The following is a 15149-nucleotide window of genomic DNA, read 5'->3' as shown; positions in this document are numbered from 1 at the left end:
CGGTTAAGTCAATGGTAGCAAAAAATCAGGACTCTGAGAGCATGTTTTCTAACAAATTGTATTAAAAAGCATAAGCTTGTACCTTGTTAATAAAATTTGTTAGTCAAAAAAGGCGCTATCTGACTCCTCATTAAACTTCCAGTATGACTTGCTTTTGAGTAAGCTGCTTAACACTTTATAACTTCCTGTATAGCTTTTTAAATTTATATAGTATGAACGAGAGTTGTTTGCCAGACTAAAAAGCACTTACGCGTTCATAATTACTGTATAATAAACTTCTTAAAATGTTTGTACTGAACTACTGCATTCCATTATATTATTTTGTTACATATTATTTCTGCAATTATATTTCCTAACAAAAAAGAAAAGCCCAAGTTTTGATAAATTATATTTTTATCAAAAAGAAGAAAATCCCAATTTAAAATCCTAATGGCATCCATATATCAGTAATGGCTGTAGACTATTATGTCAAAGTATAGAAAGCATTCTTGATATAAAGTATTATATATACACACACACACACGTTTCATATAACACAAGAAATTCCTGTCCTGAAATGAACTGTCAAGAAAGCAACATCCAAATATTTTATTAAGATTTGATTTCTGAATCTGTTAACACTGAACAATGCAATACATAAACATCAGCTAGTACACATCTTCCAAAAAAGCAAGCTCCATCCATGTGGTGGCTTGTTCTCATAGTTTTCAAGTTTAACATACAACAAAATATGTACCACTTAAAGGTCTAGCACCCAGAGAAAGCTTAATTGTAAAAGCTGATTACAATGGTTTGCCAATTATATCAGAGTAGTCAATTTCAACCTACTCAAAAGGAAATTGTATCATGGTTGCTGGCAAAGGTTATCAGGAAGCTAGTAGAACAAGGCTATTTAGATCAACTGAAAATCCAAAGCAATACAATCAAAATCATGATGTAATTCAGCAGAATTACACTGGTTTCTTGCCCTAAATGTTATGGCATTGCACAAAAGCCTTTATGTTAAAAAAACCCTCTGATTTAGTCCAATATAGAAATGCAGAATAGTCTGTTAAATCACTGCAGTGGAAAGTATGTGCTCTAACCTGCTTGCATATTAAGTAGAAAAAGAATTCTTAAAAGTGCAAAACTAATTCACAAAGTTCATTTTTGGTTTATCTTATTTACTTTATAATATTTATTCATGCAAAAATCAGATTTATAATTATACTAAATAATATAGATTAGCAAAGCACATTTAAATTTGGGAGCTATAGATTCTTTTTTAAATAGAAAAATGGGAAATTATGCTTCTATTACAGTATCTAATTTTATTACACATTCCCTTTAAAACCTGCAACTTTAACAAGATTTATGAGAACTTTAAAATGTCCCTGAGTAATAGAAGCCTACACGTTGAACTTTAGAATAACAGCACTCCAGTTATGTGTAAAATATGAACAAAAAAGTTAATAGAAAGTTTTAATGTTAAAAGTTAAAACAAACAACAAACAAAAAAATCAGTTTGGATGCATGTAGTGCAAACAGAATGGTCTTCAGTTGCAGAAGGGAAACATGTTCTGATACAGTTGGAAGAAGCAGGATAAAGTTTTTAGCAATTCCCCATTATTTTTAAACCACCCTAAACCATGTGTGATTTTAAAGTTCCCCAAACCACTGCTAAAAATCTTCAGAACTACATGAGAAGGAAGGACTCTCTCCTCTTCCACTAGCTGGAATTTATTGAGAACAGAATTCAGGCAAGATACATGAAGCATTAACCAGGATCTCACATTAGGAATCTGTTTCTGAAGCATTAACAGCATAAAAACTAAATCCAAATATAAGCTTGCCCTTTCTTCTACAGTTACCAATACCACATTTAATGCTGCTGCCCAACAACTGAAGCTGATTTTATGGAACCCAGGGAGTTAAAGAGAAGACTCAGCTGTAATCATCTTTCTCCTTTCATTCATAATGATGTCTTCTGGCGAAGAGTTTTCTATGAGCTGAGGGACAAGTAGATATGCAACCAATTATTTATTTGTTCTCTGAAGAATACTACCATCTCATTTCAGAGTATTCAAATAAGCAATGGCTTCCACATGGAAGCTGAAGTCCTATATGGGAAAAGGGGACTAGAAGAAAAAACTTGTATTACTGTTTTGAAAATTATATTAATGGGGAATCCAAATCATATGGGAGCTCTATATGTGTGCAGAGTTGGGACCAAAACCCATGTAGCCAGAATGAAAACTCCTACTGAAAGTGAAAATATTTTAATGAGATATGCCAGCCAATTTACTAAGGACACAAACTAGAACAGTACAAGCATGTAAAATAATTTTTTTAATCAACAGGAAAAAGGACAAAATAAAGACACTGATGATGAAGCTTATAAGCAAAAAGCTTATTATTCAGCTTTGGGCTCTATTAAGCCTAGACCTAAAACCCTGGTCACTGACAAAGATTCACTAATATATTGTAACAACAACAAAAAATACATTAAGCTTTTTAAAAAAAACCTTTTGTGCAGCAAGATCAAAATTAATTTTAAAGTAAACTGAGCCACTACTCCTTTCTTCCAGCTTACAGAATTGAGACGCACAAGAGATCAGAGCAATTGAGCCAATGGGATTAGGCCAAGGACAAAACTAAGCAAATGGAGTTGGTGGTCATCTAGCTTTCAGTTGCTTGCTAATATGACAGCACAGCCTGACAAATATGGTAGCTTTTTAAAAGCTGTAGTGGATAAGTAATCCACAATACGGAAAACACTTAACTGAAAAACACCATGAAGCCAACTTGCAGCAGTCATAGCTACAAGGTGCTACAAATTCAAAGGTCATTTAAAAGGCACTTGTTTACTAAGAATAAGCCTTATGCCTTTTAATTCTATACTAAAATCTTATTCACAGACATCAATGCAATATCTTAGCATGCATTAATCATGTACTGTAGAAATAATCTTCTACAAGCCAGTAATTTTGATTATAGAGGCTGGATTAGAAACATCATTTATTCTACTTATTACTTCGATTGACTGCAGACTTCTTCAGGGTACTAACAATGCATTCTAAAAAATATGATTGCTGTTGATTTCTATTATTCTGAATTTATAAGCAACAGGGAACAATTATACCTAAACTGACCAAGTTTGGTGTATTCAGAAATATGATCAGACACAGTTAATAAACTATGAGGCTTCGGTGAAGATAAAAAGGTAGTGGAGGACAAAAGGATAAAAAAACCACAAGCAACTTTTCCTTTCATACTGAGGAATGGTACATGTAACCTATTCAAGACAGTTAAAGTAACAGATAGCAATATTTTTATTTTTTAAATTCTGTTTTCTGAAATGTTTGTCATTCTGATGGATTGAAAGATGAAAAACGTAAGACAGAAGAAATATCTGCTGCCTCCATAGATCATGAACAGCATTTTAAAAATCAGTAAAATAATTTAAAACAACAAAAGGCTAGACAATCAAGGGTATAATAGCAACACATGAAATCTTAGAAAAAGTAACATTTCTGTGCCAAGCTTAGTATGCAAAAAGAAATACTGGATCAATCTAGAAAAATGCAAAGGAATATTTGACAAGCTGCCCAATATCTACCAAATCATCACAAAATTAAAGGAAAATATCTCCACAGCTATTCAGATCCCAAATTCAGGGTCACTGTTGATTATTGAAAAGTTCAGCATAATTCAGGAAATATATATTGTTCAAACTATGCTGTGCATTCTATCTTTAAAGTCCTACCATTCCTATATTCTGGTTTACATAATGAGAACTCCAGAATGTACAAATTGATTGACTGTAGCTGCTGTTAATCAATTCTGAAATAATCCTATGGAAATCAGTAGAAAGTATGTGACTGCAACTTATATCTATATTCTAGAGGTACTTGTTTCTCATATTATGCCAAACTATTAAAAAAATCTCAAATCATCAAGAAACACACAAATTAGCCATGAGTAATTTGCATTTAATCCTTTGGATTGCAACTGGATTAAACCAGACAACTGCAACATCTAAACTGGTTTAAGGGTGACTGACATTTGCTCTGGACTTTCTCTTTAGTTTTGCTTTGACTGATTTTACAAGACTGTATTTTGTCTTGATGTAGAAGAATTCTATATAGAAAGCTTTAGGCAACAGCTGGAGATGCAGTTCTGCGAGTCTTCTTCACAAATCATGCAAGCGACAGAAAACAGGCTGTGACAAAAATTGTAACGTAATTGGCACATGGACTGCCTTCCCTGCCTGACTGCACCAGCAGGAAGAAGTTGCTGCTTAACCCAATCCAACTTTTACTCAACCACAAAGAGATGAGCAAATGATGGAACTGTTGGCCTTGTAGTTATGGGAGACTGACTGTATAAAGTGCAAGAGAGAGAAACCAACATCTAGCACACAAGACCAATATTATTTTAGTACTCCCATTCATCTGTTTTCATGTCCAAATAGTAAAGAATGTTCTGTGCAAGCTTCACTGCCTGTTTCCTAGCTATTTTTGAGCGCTCATCTCCTTGAGGGTCTATAGCATCAAGTGCTAGAAGCTGTTTGGTGAGGAGCTCCTCTAGTCTCATGTAGTTCTTATCAGTTCTGTTCCCATCAAAAGACAACACCTCTTGCTGAATCTGAGCCACATTTCCTAGAATATTCCAAACCGCTTTTTGTGATGGGACTTCTGTTTCTGTTTGTTCTACAAAGGTTTCTTGTTTGACGAGTGCCTCCTTTAAGTCAATATAAGTTATGAGGGTTTGCACTTCTATCACTGCTCGCCTCCTAGCTTCTCGGATGCAGGGATTTTTGCCTGGGCTTATTTCATCCAACTGGGCGATTAACCCTTGCAGCTCTGTTTTTGACCTTAGATACAAATCTGAAGCTTTCTCTATTTTTAAAAGGGAAGCTTTAACTTCTTTCATGTTCTTGCGTATTTCTTCTATTTTTATAATGCATCTGTTTTGTGCCAACTCATAAGCATAAGTGGAATCTGCTTCTTCTTCCAGATCCAGATATTTTTGCAATCTATTGATCTCTTCCACTACTTCTTTACGATAGTTTCTTATTTCTGGGTGGCCACACACATCCAAGGCATCCAGATCAGCAATCAGGCCTGTGAGTACACAGGATAAATGTCTACAGGTCTCATTGTTGTTTACTCCCATTAATACAGCAATAAGAGTCCCTTTTGCTTTGTTCACATCTCCTATGACAGAATTAATTTTGGAAACAGAAGGATGTGCATCACTGGACAATGGCAGGGAAGGCTGCTGCTTTGTACAACTGTCTATAATTTCTTGAACAGCACATATTTTGGTCAGGGTGCGATATCTGGCTTTTCGCAGAGAAATTTTCCCTCCAGTTTTTACCTGAGTGAGCCTAAAAATTACATCCTGTATACCTTCTTCAAATTCCTCAGTTACACAGTTGCCTCCTTTATAAAAAGGTGTGATTTCTTGCTCCACCAATGCTTGTGCCTCATTAAATATGGATTCTATCTCCAGCCTTTGGGGATGGTTTGCATTCTGCTCCAGTTCCTTAAGCAGCTTCTCCGTTTCTTGGGCAGCCCTCTTTCTGGCTTGCTGAACATCACCTCTTCCTTCAGCATCCACAGAATCTATTTCAAAAAGCTGTTTAGTCAAAGCTCTTTCTAATTTCTTGTAAGCTCTATCACTGGACAGACCACTGAAGGCTACTACTTGTGATTCAAACTCTTTGACTTCTTTCTGTATTTCTTGCAGCCTTTTAATAGAAGGATGTTGGTTACCCATATCCATTCTTTTTCTTCATCCAGTTCCAACAGAGCTAAAAACAATGCAAAATACAATAAAATGTAACAGACTGCTGGAAAATATTCTAAAAAACAACATATGTGCAGCTGGAAGTACTCAAGAAATGTTCTACTATTTATTCCAGAGATTATATAGTACAGTAACAATATAACAACTTTTTGAAGGCACGATATAATAGTTCTAATCTTTTAAAAAGGTGCTGCCAGTTCTTTTAAATCTGATGCATGTTAACTATGAAGCCACAATATGTTTGATTGGTCTTCCCCTTGCTAAAGATAAAAGTATGAGCTAAAATGTTCCAAGCAGAGTGGTTTCTTTCCCCACTCTCTTTAAATACTACAGGCAAGTCATAACAAGTGCTGATATACAGGGAAAAAAAGTTAAATATAGTACCATCTGCCTCCCCAAACAATATTCTTCTAGTATCAAAAGTAGATAACATATGAACAAAGAAAAATCTCTCATTACCCTTCATTGGTCTTACCAGGAAAATACAAAGTTATACTTTGCCTTCTCCGCTTTTCTCCAAAAATAAGGCAGTTGCCCTCTTAACTTCAAACTGCAATAGTCCTTTAGCTACTCAGGGTGACAATACTTTGGGTCTGGTCCACCGACCCCACCCAATCACACTGTGGTCCACCAGCTGCTGGCTTCGTACACAACGCGTCCAGCCCCGCCGCTTATACACACAAACCCTCCCGGGTCCGTCCTATTCTTACCCCAGTGAGAAGCTCCTTGGGGGAAGCGAGTCCCCGTGCACAGAGCTTGATCCCCCGGCCCCTGTATCAATCCTACATTCCTGCAGGAAGGTAGCCAGGAATCAGCCCCGAGCTCGGGCCGCTTCCCCCAGGTAGAGCACGCGAACAACTTCTCCCCCGCCCTCTCTCCCCCCAGTGACTTCACAATGCTGCACAATCTAATTCCGCTTTGACCACCCAGCCGCTTCTCCGGGAATGGCAAAAGCGGGGAGCGGGGGGGGGGGCGCGGGCGCGGAGGAGGCGGCCAAAGCAAGCGAGTTCGGGTTCTGGAGGAGAGGAGAGAAGGCGAACCCGGTTTGCTGAGCTCCGCTAGGCCTAATTCGGCATTTCCCCGTTCCCAAGCACCCTTTATAACCAGGAACCACTTACGGGGGGATCAGCATCCGCGCCCGCACTATTCCCGCGCAGGTCTTCCCTCCCGACACGGCCTCAGTTCACCACTCCCAGCCGTGGCTACTCCCAGCTGGTGCCTAAATCCACCCGCCCCCCTGCCGGGACCCCGTTGCCGTTCGCTCAGCTACGCTTAAACGGCCGCCCGTCCGCCCGCCGAGGCCTCTACACGCCCGCTTCTTCACACCAAGTAGCAGGACTCGCCACCCGACCTGACGCAGAGCAGGTCTTCTGGGAAGCCCGCCCCACTGCGCCAGGGGGGCTTGGACCCAGGACCCCGGGCGCAGGACTGTACCTCTGCGCCGCAGCCTGTTCGCAGTGTCCCCGGGAAGCCCAGCCCCGCCGCGACACGAGGCCCGCAGCCCACTTCGCCTACCCGCCTAGGGAGACCCCGCAGGTCCCGTTCTCCCCCGATCCTCCCCTAATCCAGATCCGCCTTTCCGCCAATAAACCAGGACTACCGCACCTTTCCCCCCCAACAGTCCACCTTGACAGCCGGAAAAAAAAGCCACGGCAAATGGGAGGACGCCACAGACCGATGGACTCGCAAGGGCGACGACGGAGGTTGTGTGGAGCGGCTTTTCACTTCACCCCATTGGCTGCGGGGCTCTGCTGAACCTGCCCCTCCATTCGATTCAACCCTTCGTCGGAACGCCACCCTCGGCGCCCTTCACAGCCGCGCCCCCAAGCAGTCCTATCAGGCCGGCTGCCTTTGCTTTTTTCGAGGCTGTGAGAAGCCTCGAGCCACTTCCACACTCCCAATAAGCAGAAGCCACCCGGGGATGCTAACTGGAACCCGCCCAGCTCCCCGCCCCGCCGGCAAGTGCCAGCCGCCCGGCCTTGCCTCCGTACTCCCCAGGACGTCTTCCCCGTCATCTTCATACTCCCCCAAGAAACCGCGGGCTCGGGTAATTTCACCAGCGTCGCTCCGCTCCTGTGGCTCTCTTCCCCACGAACCAGCGGGCGCGCTTCTCTCTCCTTCCCTCCGCTTTCCAATCCCCACGTTATTCTCCTTCAGGACCGCACAGCAAGATGAAGCTTCCCGTCGCACCTTCGCCGCCACGTCCCTCCCTCAGTGGCCCGCCTCATTCTCCCTCCCCGTTCTCCTTCTCACCTCCCCGGCGGCTCAGAAAGGATCTAGGCTGATTGCAGCAGCTCGGGCTCCCACCCGAGGTCGCGCGGCGCCCCGGCGTTCTCTCACGCCCGCGCCATTTGAGTGGACGAGAGGGCACGCGAGAACTGGCAGGGAAATCGCCCTCCCCCGGCCTGCGGCCTTTCGCGACGTTGCCGTAAAGCAGCGGGCGCGCTCCGTTTTCACGGCTGCGGGCAGCGTCGGCCGTCGGTTTCGTCCTCGCCCTGGTTGTGTCGAGGATAGCGATGGCCGTGAGGAGCCGAGTGTTTCTGGGCTCCGCGGGCGGGCGCCCGTGCCTGGTCTCGAGCTGCTCCGGCTGCAGGTTTTTCTCGTCCTCAGCCCCCGGAGGCTCCTCGCACGCCGAAGACCCCAAGAGGGAGAGCGCGCCCTCGCCTCCCAAGAGAAAGGTAACGAGGAGGAAATAAGGGGGTAGGTAACCGGGTGCCTACCAAAGTTTCAGGCTTCCCTTCGCATCATCCCCAGCCGGCGTAGACGATGGGACGCGACTATGAGAGGGCATCGGGTTGCTTTCTGCTGTCGGAGAAGCGGTGGCTGGGTTCACATAGCACAAGATTTAACTATGATCTGATTAATTGCTTTTGTCTTTGAGTGTTCTGTAAATCCAGGCAATTGTGATTTATTCAACAAATCTTGTTAAGCAAATCACGATGTAACGCAATGAAGGAAGCTGCTTGGAATTACCTCTTATCCTGGACGAGGGACGGTGTATAACCTGTGCATTCTGGTATATTGCTTTTGGTTTTCTTTTTGTGAAATAAAAGAATCATATTGCACCTTTTGCTGATCCGAGATTCCTTTTTCATAAAAGAAGTGCCTTCCGTGCAACACAGCGTTTACTAGTTAGGCTGGCTTTAGTAATCAGTGCTCTGGTGACTGCTCACCTAGATTACAGCTTGGTATTGTATGTAGAACTGATCTTGAAGACAGCTTGGAAACTGTGACAGCAAGAGAACCGCCTGGGACTGAACATACACTTCATCATCATCGTGGTTTCAATCTGAGAAATTGATTTTAACTCCTAAATCCCTTCATATTTTGGGACTGCCTAAAGAATGCTTCTTCCTATATATTCCTACCCAGACCTTTAGATCATCCTGCCCCATGTTGAGGTTTGGCAAGAAATGACATGCAGCACATCTTCTCACTGTGGCATCTGTGGTGTCTGTGGCACGGTGGACATGGCATCATAATCTAAGCCCTGCCTTCTTTTGTACATGTGTGTATAAAGCAATGGAGCTTGCATCACAGCATCAACTCCAATATCTGGCTTGTTTTGACACCCTTCCCCACAAATGCCGCTGCCTCCTCAGTAGTGGCCCCCTTGATCTGGAATGCTGTTCCTGGTGAGGCATGTCTAGTACCTACTTCGTTATCTTTCAAGCTAGGAGTAAGATTCAATGACTATTTTGTTGCTTCCAACTCTGTGATTCTATTGTTAAAGTATTTTAACATTTATCTTCAAAAAAACTTTCGCATTTTTTTTTGCCATGTTAGGTTAGTCTTAATTTTAAATCATGATTTTAGAATATTACAAGTTGCCTGGAAAAACTATTTTGAAGGGCAGCTTATAAAATGATTTTAATATCCCCACAACTCCTCTGCAGTTAAAATTACAAACAGTTAAAATTACAATTACTTTGGCTTATCGGTCCTGCATTAACTTTACACCTTTGTGGTGTCCTCTTTTGTAGTTTATTTTCTTTTTTCCTACTGAGCTACTCCCTTATGGGCAGGTCAGTTTTTTCAGCTGAGGCCTTCAGGTTAAAAGAAGGAAATTTATAGTTTTGAAAATTATAATGGGGATGTTCAGTGATGCATGATGTCATGGGTTGGAACTGAACATTTGGGAGTGTGGGGGATTAAGGACAAACTAGAGATATTAAATCTTGTGGAGGCATATTACAACTATCACATCTGTTTTTCATCATGAAAAAAGGAAAATTTGAGCATCTTAAGTATGGAATTTGGGAAATTATGTGCATTCCATAGATTGCCAGTTTCAATTGTCTCTTTTACTTCTCTTTTTCTATGTTTTAATTTGCTGGCATTCTTTTATTTTTTTTAAATTATTTGTTCCGACCATTTCTTCATTCCACCACCACTGTCCTACGTGATGTGTGCTAAGCTACAAGATAGACATAAGACTGAATTTTGCTGAACGTTAGATGTAATTCTTTAAAATGTTGTCTAGACTTATCTCACCTTTATAATTGTTTGTATATCCTGCCTCTTTCATTTGGACAATATAATGTTGAAATAGTTTCTGATGCTTTGTATTATTAACCCCTCCCCCTCTTTTGTTAAGGTTTCAAGTTTTCACCCACCTTCAGATTCTTGCTGTGATTGGATTGGACCTCCTGATCAATGTTCAAACCTTCGACCAGTAATATTTTATGTTCCTAAACATGAATCTTCATTGGAACGAAGACTGAGAGAACTTAGGCAGGAAACCCAGGCTTGGAATCAAGAATTCTGGGCAAATCAAAATATATCATTTAGAAAGGTAGAAATGTAAAACCTGTTGGTGGCACTGGGGCTTTTTTTAATGATTGTAGGGAATTCTGCTTTGAGGCAACGCTATTGTTCAACTGTTTATATGTAATTCATCTTTTATATTTATTATGCTATTTTTAACAATAAATTTTTATTTCTAAATTTTTCCAATACAAATTATGAAGTCTTACTATAATAAACTTAAATCAACAGTTTATCATAACCTAGATCCAATGTATTTTTCTTTTGTAGGGGGAAGTATTGCTGTGCAAATATGTTAGTCTTAAGTAGGGTGCCCTCTCAGTTTAACAGTCACATCAAGATAAATAGACAGCTGTTGAATTTTCTGTTACAGAATTGCTTATTTACAAGATACAGTAGTCTCTAATTGTTTTGAAGATAATCTACCCCATCAGTTAAAATATTTGATGGAGTGGATTTTGCAGTCATAAACTCTTATGACTGATAATAATCGCTTATAAGATGATATCAATATATTAAGAACCACTGTATTATAATATTATTGAATCCTATTTCAGGAAAAAGAAGAATTTGTTTGTTCTAGACTGAAAGCCAAAGGTATACAGCCAAGAGATGAAAAAGGTTAGATCATTAGTTCTGCCATTCAGTACTGTATACATTCTTAGATGATTTAGATTACTTGTGGATTTTAAATCTTAGAATGTATTCTAGGTCAAATATTTATACTTTTGAGCAAAGAAACGGTGCATATATGAATATTTTCAATAAAGCCAAAACAAAGATGGCTTGGGGTATTATTTGGAATAGCTTTGCTAAAACTTTATATCCTTACCGTGTCTCTAATCCTCAAATTCCTTTAATAGTTTAAAACAGATGCTATTGCAGAAAAGGTATTTTTGGAATAAGAGTCTTCACTCCTTGGCAGTAAACTTACAAGATAGAGAGAGAACCCATGATAAGAAATAATATAATTAAAGTTTAGTTACAGAGAAGCCTAGAAGAAATCTGTAATTTTCTGTGAATTTGGAGTGATTCTTGGTGATAAAGGAAGAATTTTGTTTCTCCACTTAGTACTCTATTATTTGTTTAACCAGTTATTACTAATACTACTGCTTGTAATTCATATAGCATTTCTAATTTACAAGGTTCATACAGATCTTTAATGTGAACATCCTTAAAATAATATTATGAAGAAGATCACCTTTATATACTTCACAACTACTTTGTGGAGGGTTGTCTGTGCATAGAAGAGTGAGAGATACTATGTAACCAGAAATTCATAAATACGGATATCCTGGCTTCAGCTTCAGTTTGATATGAAACTTGTCATAATAAATAACAAAGAAAGTAACTGTTATGTTTAAGAAGTTTTCCTGATATGTAGATTGTGATTTTGTTTTCCTTTCAGGTCAGAAAGCATCACTGACTGCAGAAGAAATGGCTGAATTTTACAAAGATTTCTTAAGTAAAAACTTAAAAAAAAATGTATACTACAATAGGTGAGATATACTTTTCAGGATAGTTTTCTCTCCTTATTTTTCAAATCAGTTCTACCCTTCCCTTTTATTACTTTCTTTAAAACCAATTTATTTAATAATTTTTGGGAATCTGTTTCCAAATCACAAGCTGACTTTATACCTGTTTCTCTGTTGCCATCCACTCATTTACCAATCTGCATTGTTCTTTCTGTATTCCTAATCCTTCCCCATTGACTGTTTCTTCTGTCTTACTGATAATAGAAGGCCCTGAGGCAGATCCCTTGAAGCCTTAAAACACTTAATTGTATTCACTGAGATGTGCAGATAAATGTGCATAAAATTATAGATTTAGGCTGAAGTAATTTGCACACTTAGTTTACTTCCAGGTAAGATGATGCAATCCTGAATATATTGTACAAGTTCATTACATCATTAAGAATCTGGATTTTAATCATTATTTGCATACAGTATGGCTACATGAGGCACCATATTAAGACTAAAAAGATATAATCCTATCCACAGTTTTAATTTAATAGGACAAAGACTGGGAGCAATAAGAGTAGCATTAAATATTGAAGCAATATAATTTTCCTGGACATATTAGTATAGCATTTACTGTATTATAGCTCTGTACATAGTCGGAGGGAAATCCAGATGAACTTAAGTAAACATTTTTGAATACACGTAAGTATAGCTGCTCTTTTAGACGCAGTTATCCTATTTTAAAAAATACATTTCCAAGACAGCCAACAAAATGAAAAAGCAAAAAAACAGTAACTGTAGACAATATTTAAAGAGATAAAAATCTATCAGGAAAAAGTAATAAAATAATTTATCTGTATTAGCAAATATTAATACAGATAATATTCCTTTGTATTAATTTAATAAATGGTTAACATAGTGAAGTTATATGTGCTAGGGCTATGCAAGGCATTCAAAAGAGGACCCTAACTTTGACTTTTTGATGAATCTGTACAGAGTTAGAAACTCCTTTCAGAAATACTAGGATGTCTCTGAACCTAGTTCTTTTTTCACTGCATAATGAAAATATTCACTCATAATATCTCATTATAGTATTGCAGTTTATATAGGCTTTTTAAAAGAGACCTTTTCAAACTACAGCAGCATGTTAGGCTAAGTAAATAAATAAAAATTGGTCTGAAATCATGCAGCATATGTTTTTGCACATAAACCACTTCGTGTAATGCAGAGTAGCATACTTTTCTGGAAAGGCACTTCCAACACTATAGATTTGTTAGGTTTTGCTTTAATTACACAAAGAGAAAGGAAGGTTTGTCTAAGTCTTTTACTCTTCTTTAATAATTATTTCAAGATGATGCTGTTCTTGCTGTGTTCCCTCGGTAGGGAATGGTACAAACGGAATTTTGCCATCACATTCCTCATGGGACAAGTAGCATTTGAAAAAGCTTGGAAGAAATTTGGACCGAAATGGATTGCAAACTAACCAGCAGCATTGTTGGGTAAAGTTGACTCTTAAATTGCAGCTTTGACGTTTAAAAACACAGCCGCCAAAACCTATGTTTCAGGGTGCACGCATGCAGAGTCATCAGCTACTATTTACATTTATAGCGTTATACTAATTTAAAGCTGACAAGTTTCTAAAAAATCACCCCGTCAGTTAAGTAGCAGCTTCTGCCGTTCTGTAGAAGAACATGCTTCTTTTGGGGGGGAGGTTTAAATTAAGTATATGTGCCAATTTCACTTAAGGCTTACTGAAAATAATCAGTATAATATCATATTGAAGGAAATGTCCTAATTTTCTTTTTAGATAAAATCCAGTTGTGTTTCTTGCATTAGCTTAGTGGCCCTGTGTATTAAGATAGTTATATTTTAAGCATGCCCAAGTTAATTAGTCTAATTTCTCTCTCTTCTCTCTCTTTTTAGTGTGTTAACCAAAGATGAAACTGAGAATTGATCTTCTGTCCTAAATTACATCAAAGCATTCTGGTGTATTTTTATACAGATTTAATTTATTTAATTTGTTCATTTATATACCAGATGCTCCCATCCAACAGCAATGGTTAACAAACAGAATCAATATATAACAGTCAGAAAACTATAAAATAACAAACAATAAACAATCATAACAGAACTGTCTAAAACCAATAACCAAACCCCCCAAATTGCAGCATCAGAACAATAAATCAAAAGACAATTAAAGAATGATTAGGCAACACAAGGATAAGGATGGAATAGTGAGGTAGACTGGGGAATCATCGTAGATATGATACCCATTCCTCCAACTTAGGATCATGCCCAGTGCTTCATCAAAATGTTAAACAACAGTGGAGAAAATGGCATTGAACTTTGTAAACATACACATTACACTTCATTCATAAAGTGTAATTTCAAATTTCCCCTTACTGAATCTAGTTGAATTGTTTTCCTTCCACTGCAGTTGCTCTTACTCTATCTCAATATCTGAATATAAAAATGATTAATATTACATACAAGAATGCTGCATATTTCAGGGACTTGATGCTCATAGAGCATCTTAATACTTAGTCATCTTGATTCTTTTGTTATGAAAGACTGGAAATTTGTTAATACTGTATCAACTATCAATAATCAAAATAAGGGATGTAATATTTTTCCATGGAACTCATCATGCGTATGGATACCAGCAATATAATGCGTGAACACGATACTGTAATTGCTTAATTTATGTCATGATTAACTGTGCAACGTTTGTAACCTAGGAATGGTCCTTCTAGTAAAGACTTTTGTTGCTGTGTATGAATTGCTGTGTCCTGCTTTACATCATTCAAAAAGTAGTGACCAAAATAAGGGTCTACTGTCTATACAGAATGTCTTGCTAAAAGGCTGAAGAGTGGATGCTAACAACACATGCTAAGATGAGGCAGGGGGAACATTTTGAGATGGACAGGTCCAAGGACCTGAGAAATAGAAATCCCAGACCTGCCCCACAAGACACCCCAGACGCCACCCTGCAACCTGCCTGGGCTGGTTCTGAGACAAGGAATCAGCTGGCTGCAGATGAACACCCATCAAAATATTTGTACTTAGGAGTGTTGGATCTGCAGCCTGGACCCCAGGGAAATACAGAGTGAAATGGGTTGGCAGCAAGAT

At 39.0% G+C, this 15149-nt stretch overlaps 2 protein-coding genes across 6 annotated transcripts; one reads left to right on the top strand and one right to left on the bottom strand.

The window, feature by feature from the left end:
- Positions 1–584: 584 nt before the first annotated feature.
- On the bottom strand, positions 585–8192 carry BAG5 (BAG cochaperone 5). 4 transcript variants are annotated; one of them, XM_088149790.1, is made up of 2 exons: positions 7777–8013; positions 585–5797 (listed from the first exon to the last, which is right to left on the bottom strand). In XM_088149790.1, the coding sequence occupies exon 2, from the start codon at positions 5767–5769 to the stop codon at positions 4417–4419; it is 1353 nt and encodes a 450-aa protein (XP_088005916.1). In that variant the 5' UTR covers positions 5770–5797; positions 7777–8013; the 3' UTR covers positions 585–4416. The 4 variants fall into 4 exon arrangements, with proteins under 4 accessions (XP_088005916.1, XP_025019335.2, XP_025019336.2 ...); XM_025163567.2 differs by lacking the exon at positions 7777–8013 and adding an exon at positions 7399–7741; XM_025163568.2 differs by lacking the exon at positions 7777–8013 and adding an exon at positions 6269–7365.
- An 11-nt stretch (positions 8193–8203) lies between these two features.
- On the top strand, positions 8204–14799 carry COA8 (cytochrome c oxidase assembly factor 8). 2 transcript variants are annotated; one of them, XR_015797679.1, is made up of 6 exons: positions 8204–8471; positions 10391–10588; positions 11118–11181; positions 11969–12059; positions 13372–13519; positions 13944–14799. XR_015797679.1 is itself a non-coding variant. In XM_015887266.3 (6 exons), exons 1-5 carry the CDS (start codon positions 8310–8312, stop codon positions 13501–13503), a joined length of 615 nt encoding a protein of 204 aa, XP_015742752.1. In that variant the 5' UTR covers positions 8208–8309; the 3' UTR covers positions 13504–13519; positions 13944–14799. The 2 variants fall into 2 exon arrangements, 1 of the variants encoding a protein (XP_015742752.1); XM_015887266.3 differs by having other exon boundaries at positions 8208–8471; positions 13404–13519.
- Positions 14800–15149: the final 350 nt, after the last annotated feature.

Source organism: Python bivittatus, unplaced genomic scaffold (assembly GCF_059951505.1).
Source record: "Python bivittatus isolate LINGU-HERP-01145 unplaced genomic scaffold, Pbiv_v1 ctg000580_np1212, whole genome shotgun sequence".
Taxonomy (NCBI): Eukaryota; Metazoa; Chordata; class Lepidosauria; order Squamata; family Pythonidae; genus Python; species Python bivittatus.
The sequence above is the reverse complement of the archived record's forward strand: the minus strand, read 5'-3'. Positions and strand labels throughout refer to the sequence as shown.

Coding starts and splice junctions, on each gene's coding strand:
- BAG5 (XM_007423467.3), bottom strand. CDS start 5,769: ATGGATATGGGTAACCAACATCCTTCTATTAAAAGGCTGCAAGAAATA.
- COA8 (XM_015887266.3), top strand. CDS start 8,310: ATGGCCGTGAGGAGCCGAGTGTTTCTGGGCTCCGCGGGCGGGCGCCCG. Junction 10,589..11,117: donor AAAATATATCATTTAGAAAG/GTAGAAATGTAA, acceptor ATCCTATTTCAG/GAAAAAGAAGAATTTGTTTG. Junction 11,182..11,968: donor ACAGCCAAGAGATGAAAAAG/GTTAGATCATTA, acceptor TTTTCCTTTCAG/GTCAGAAAGCATCACTGACT.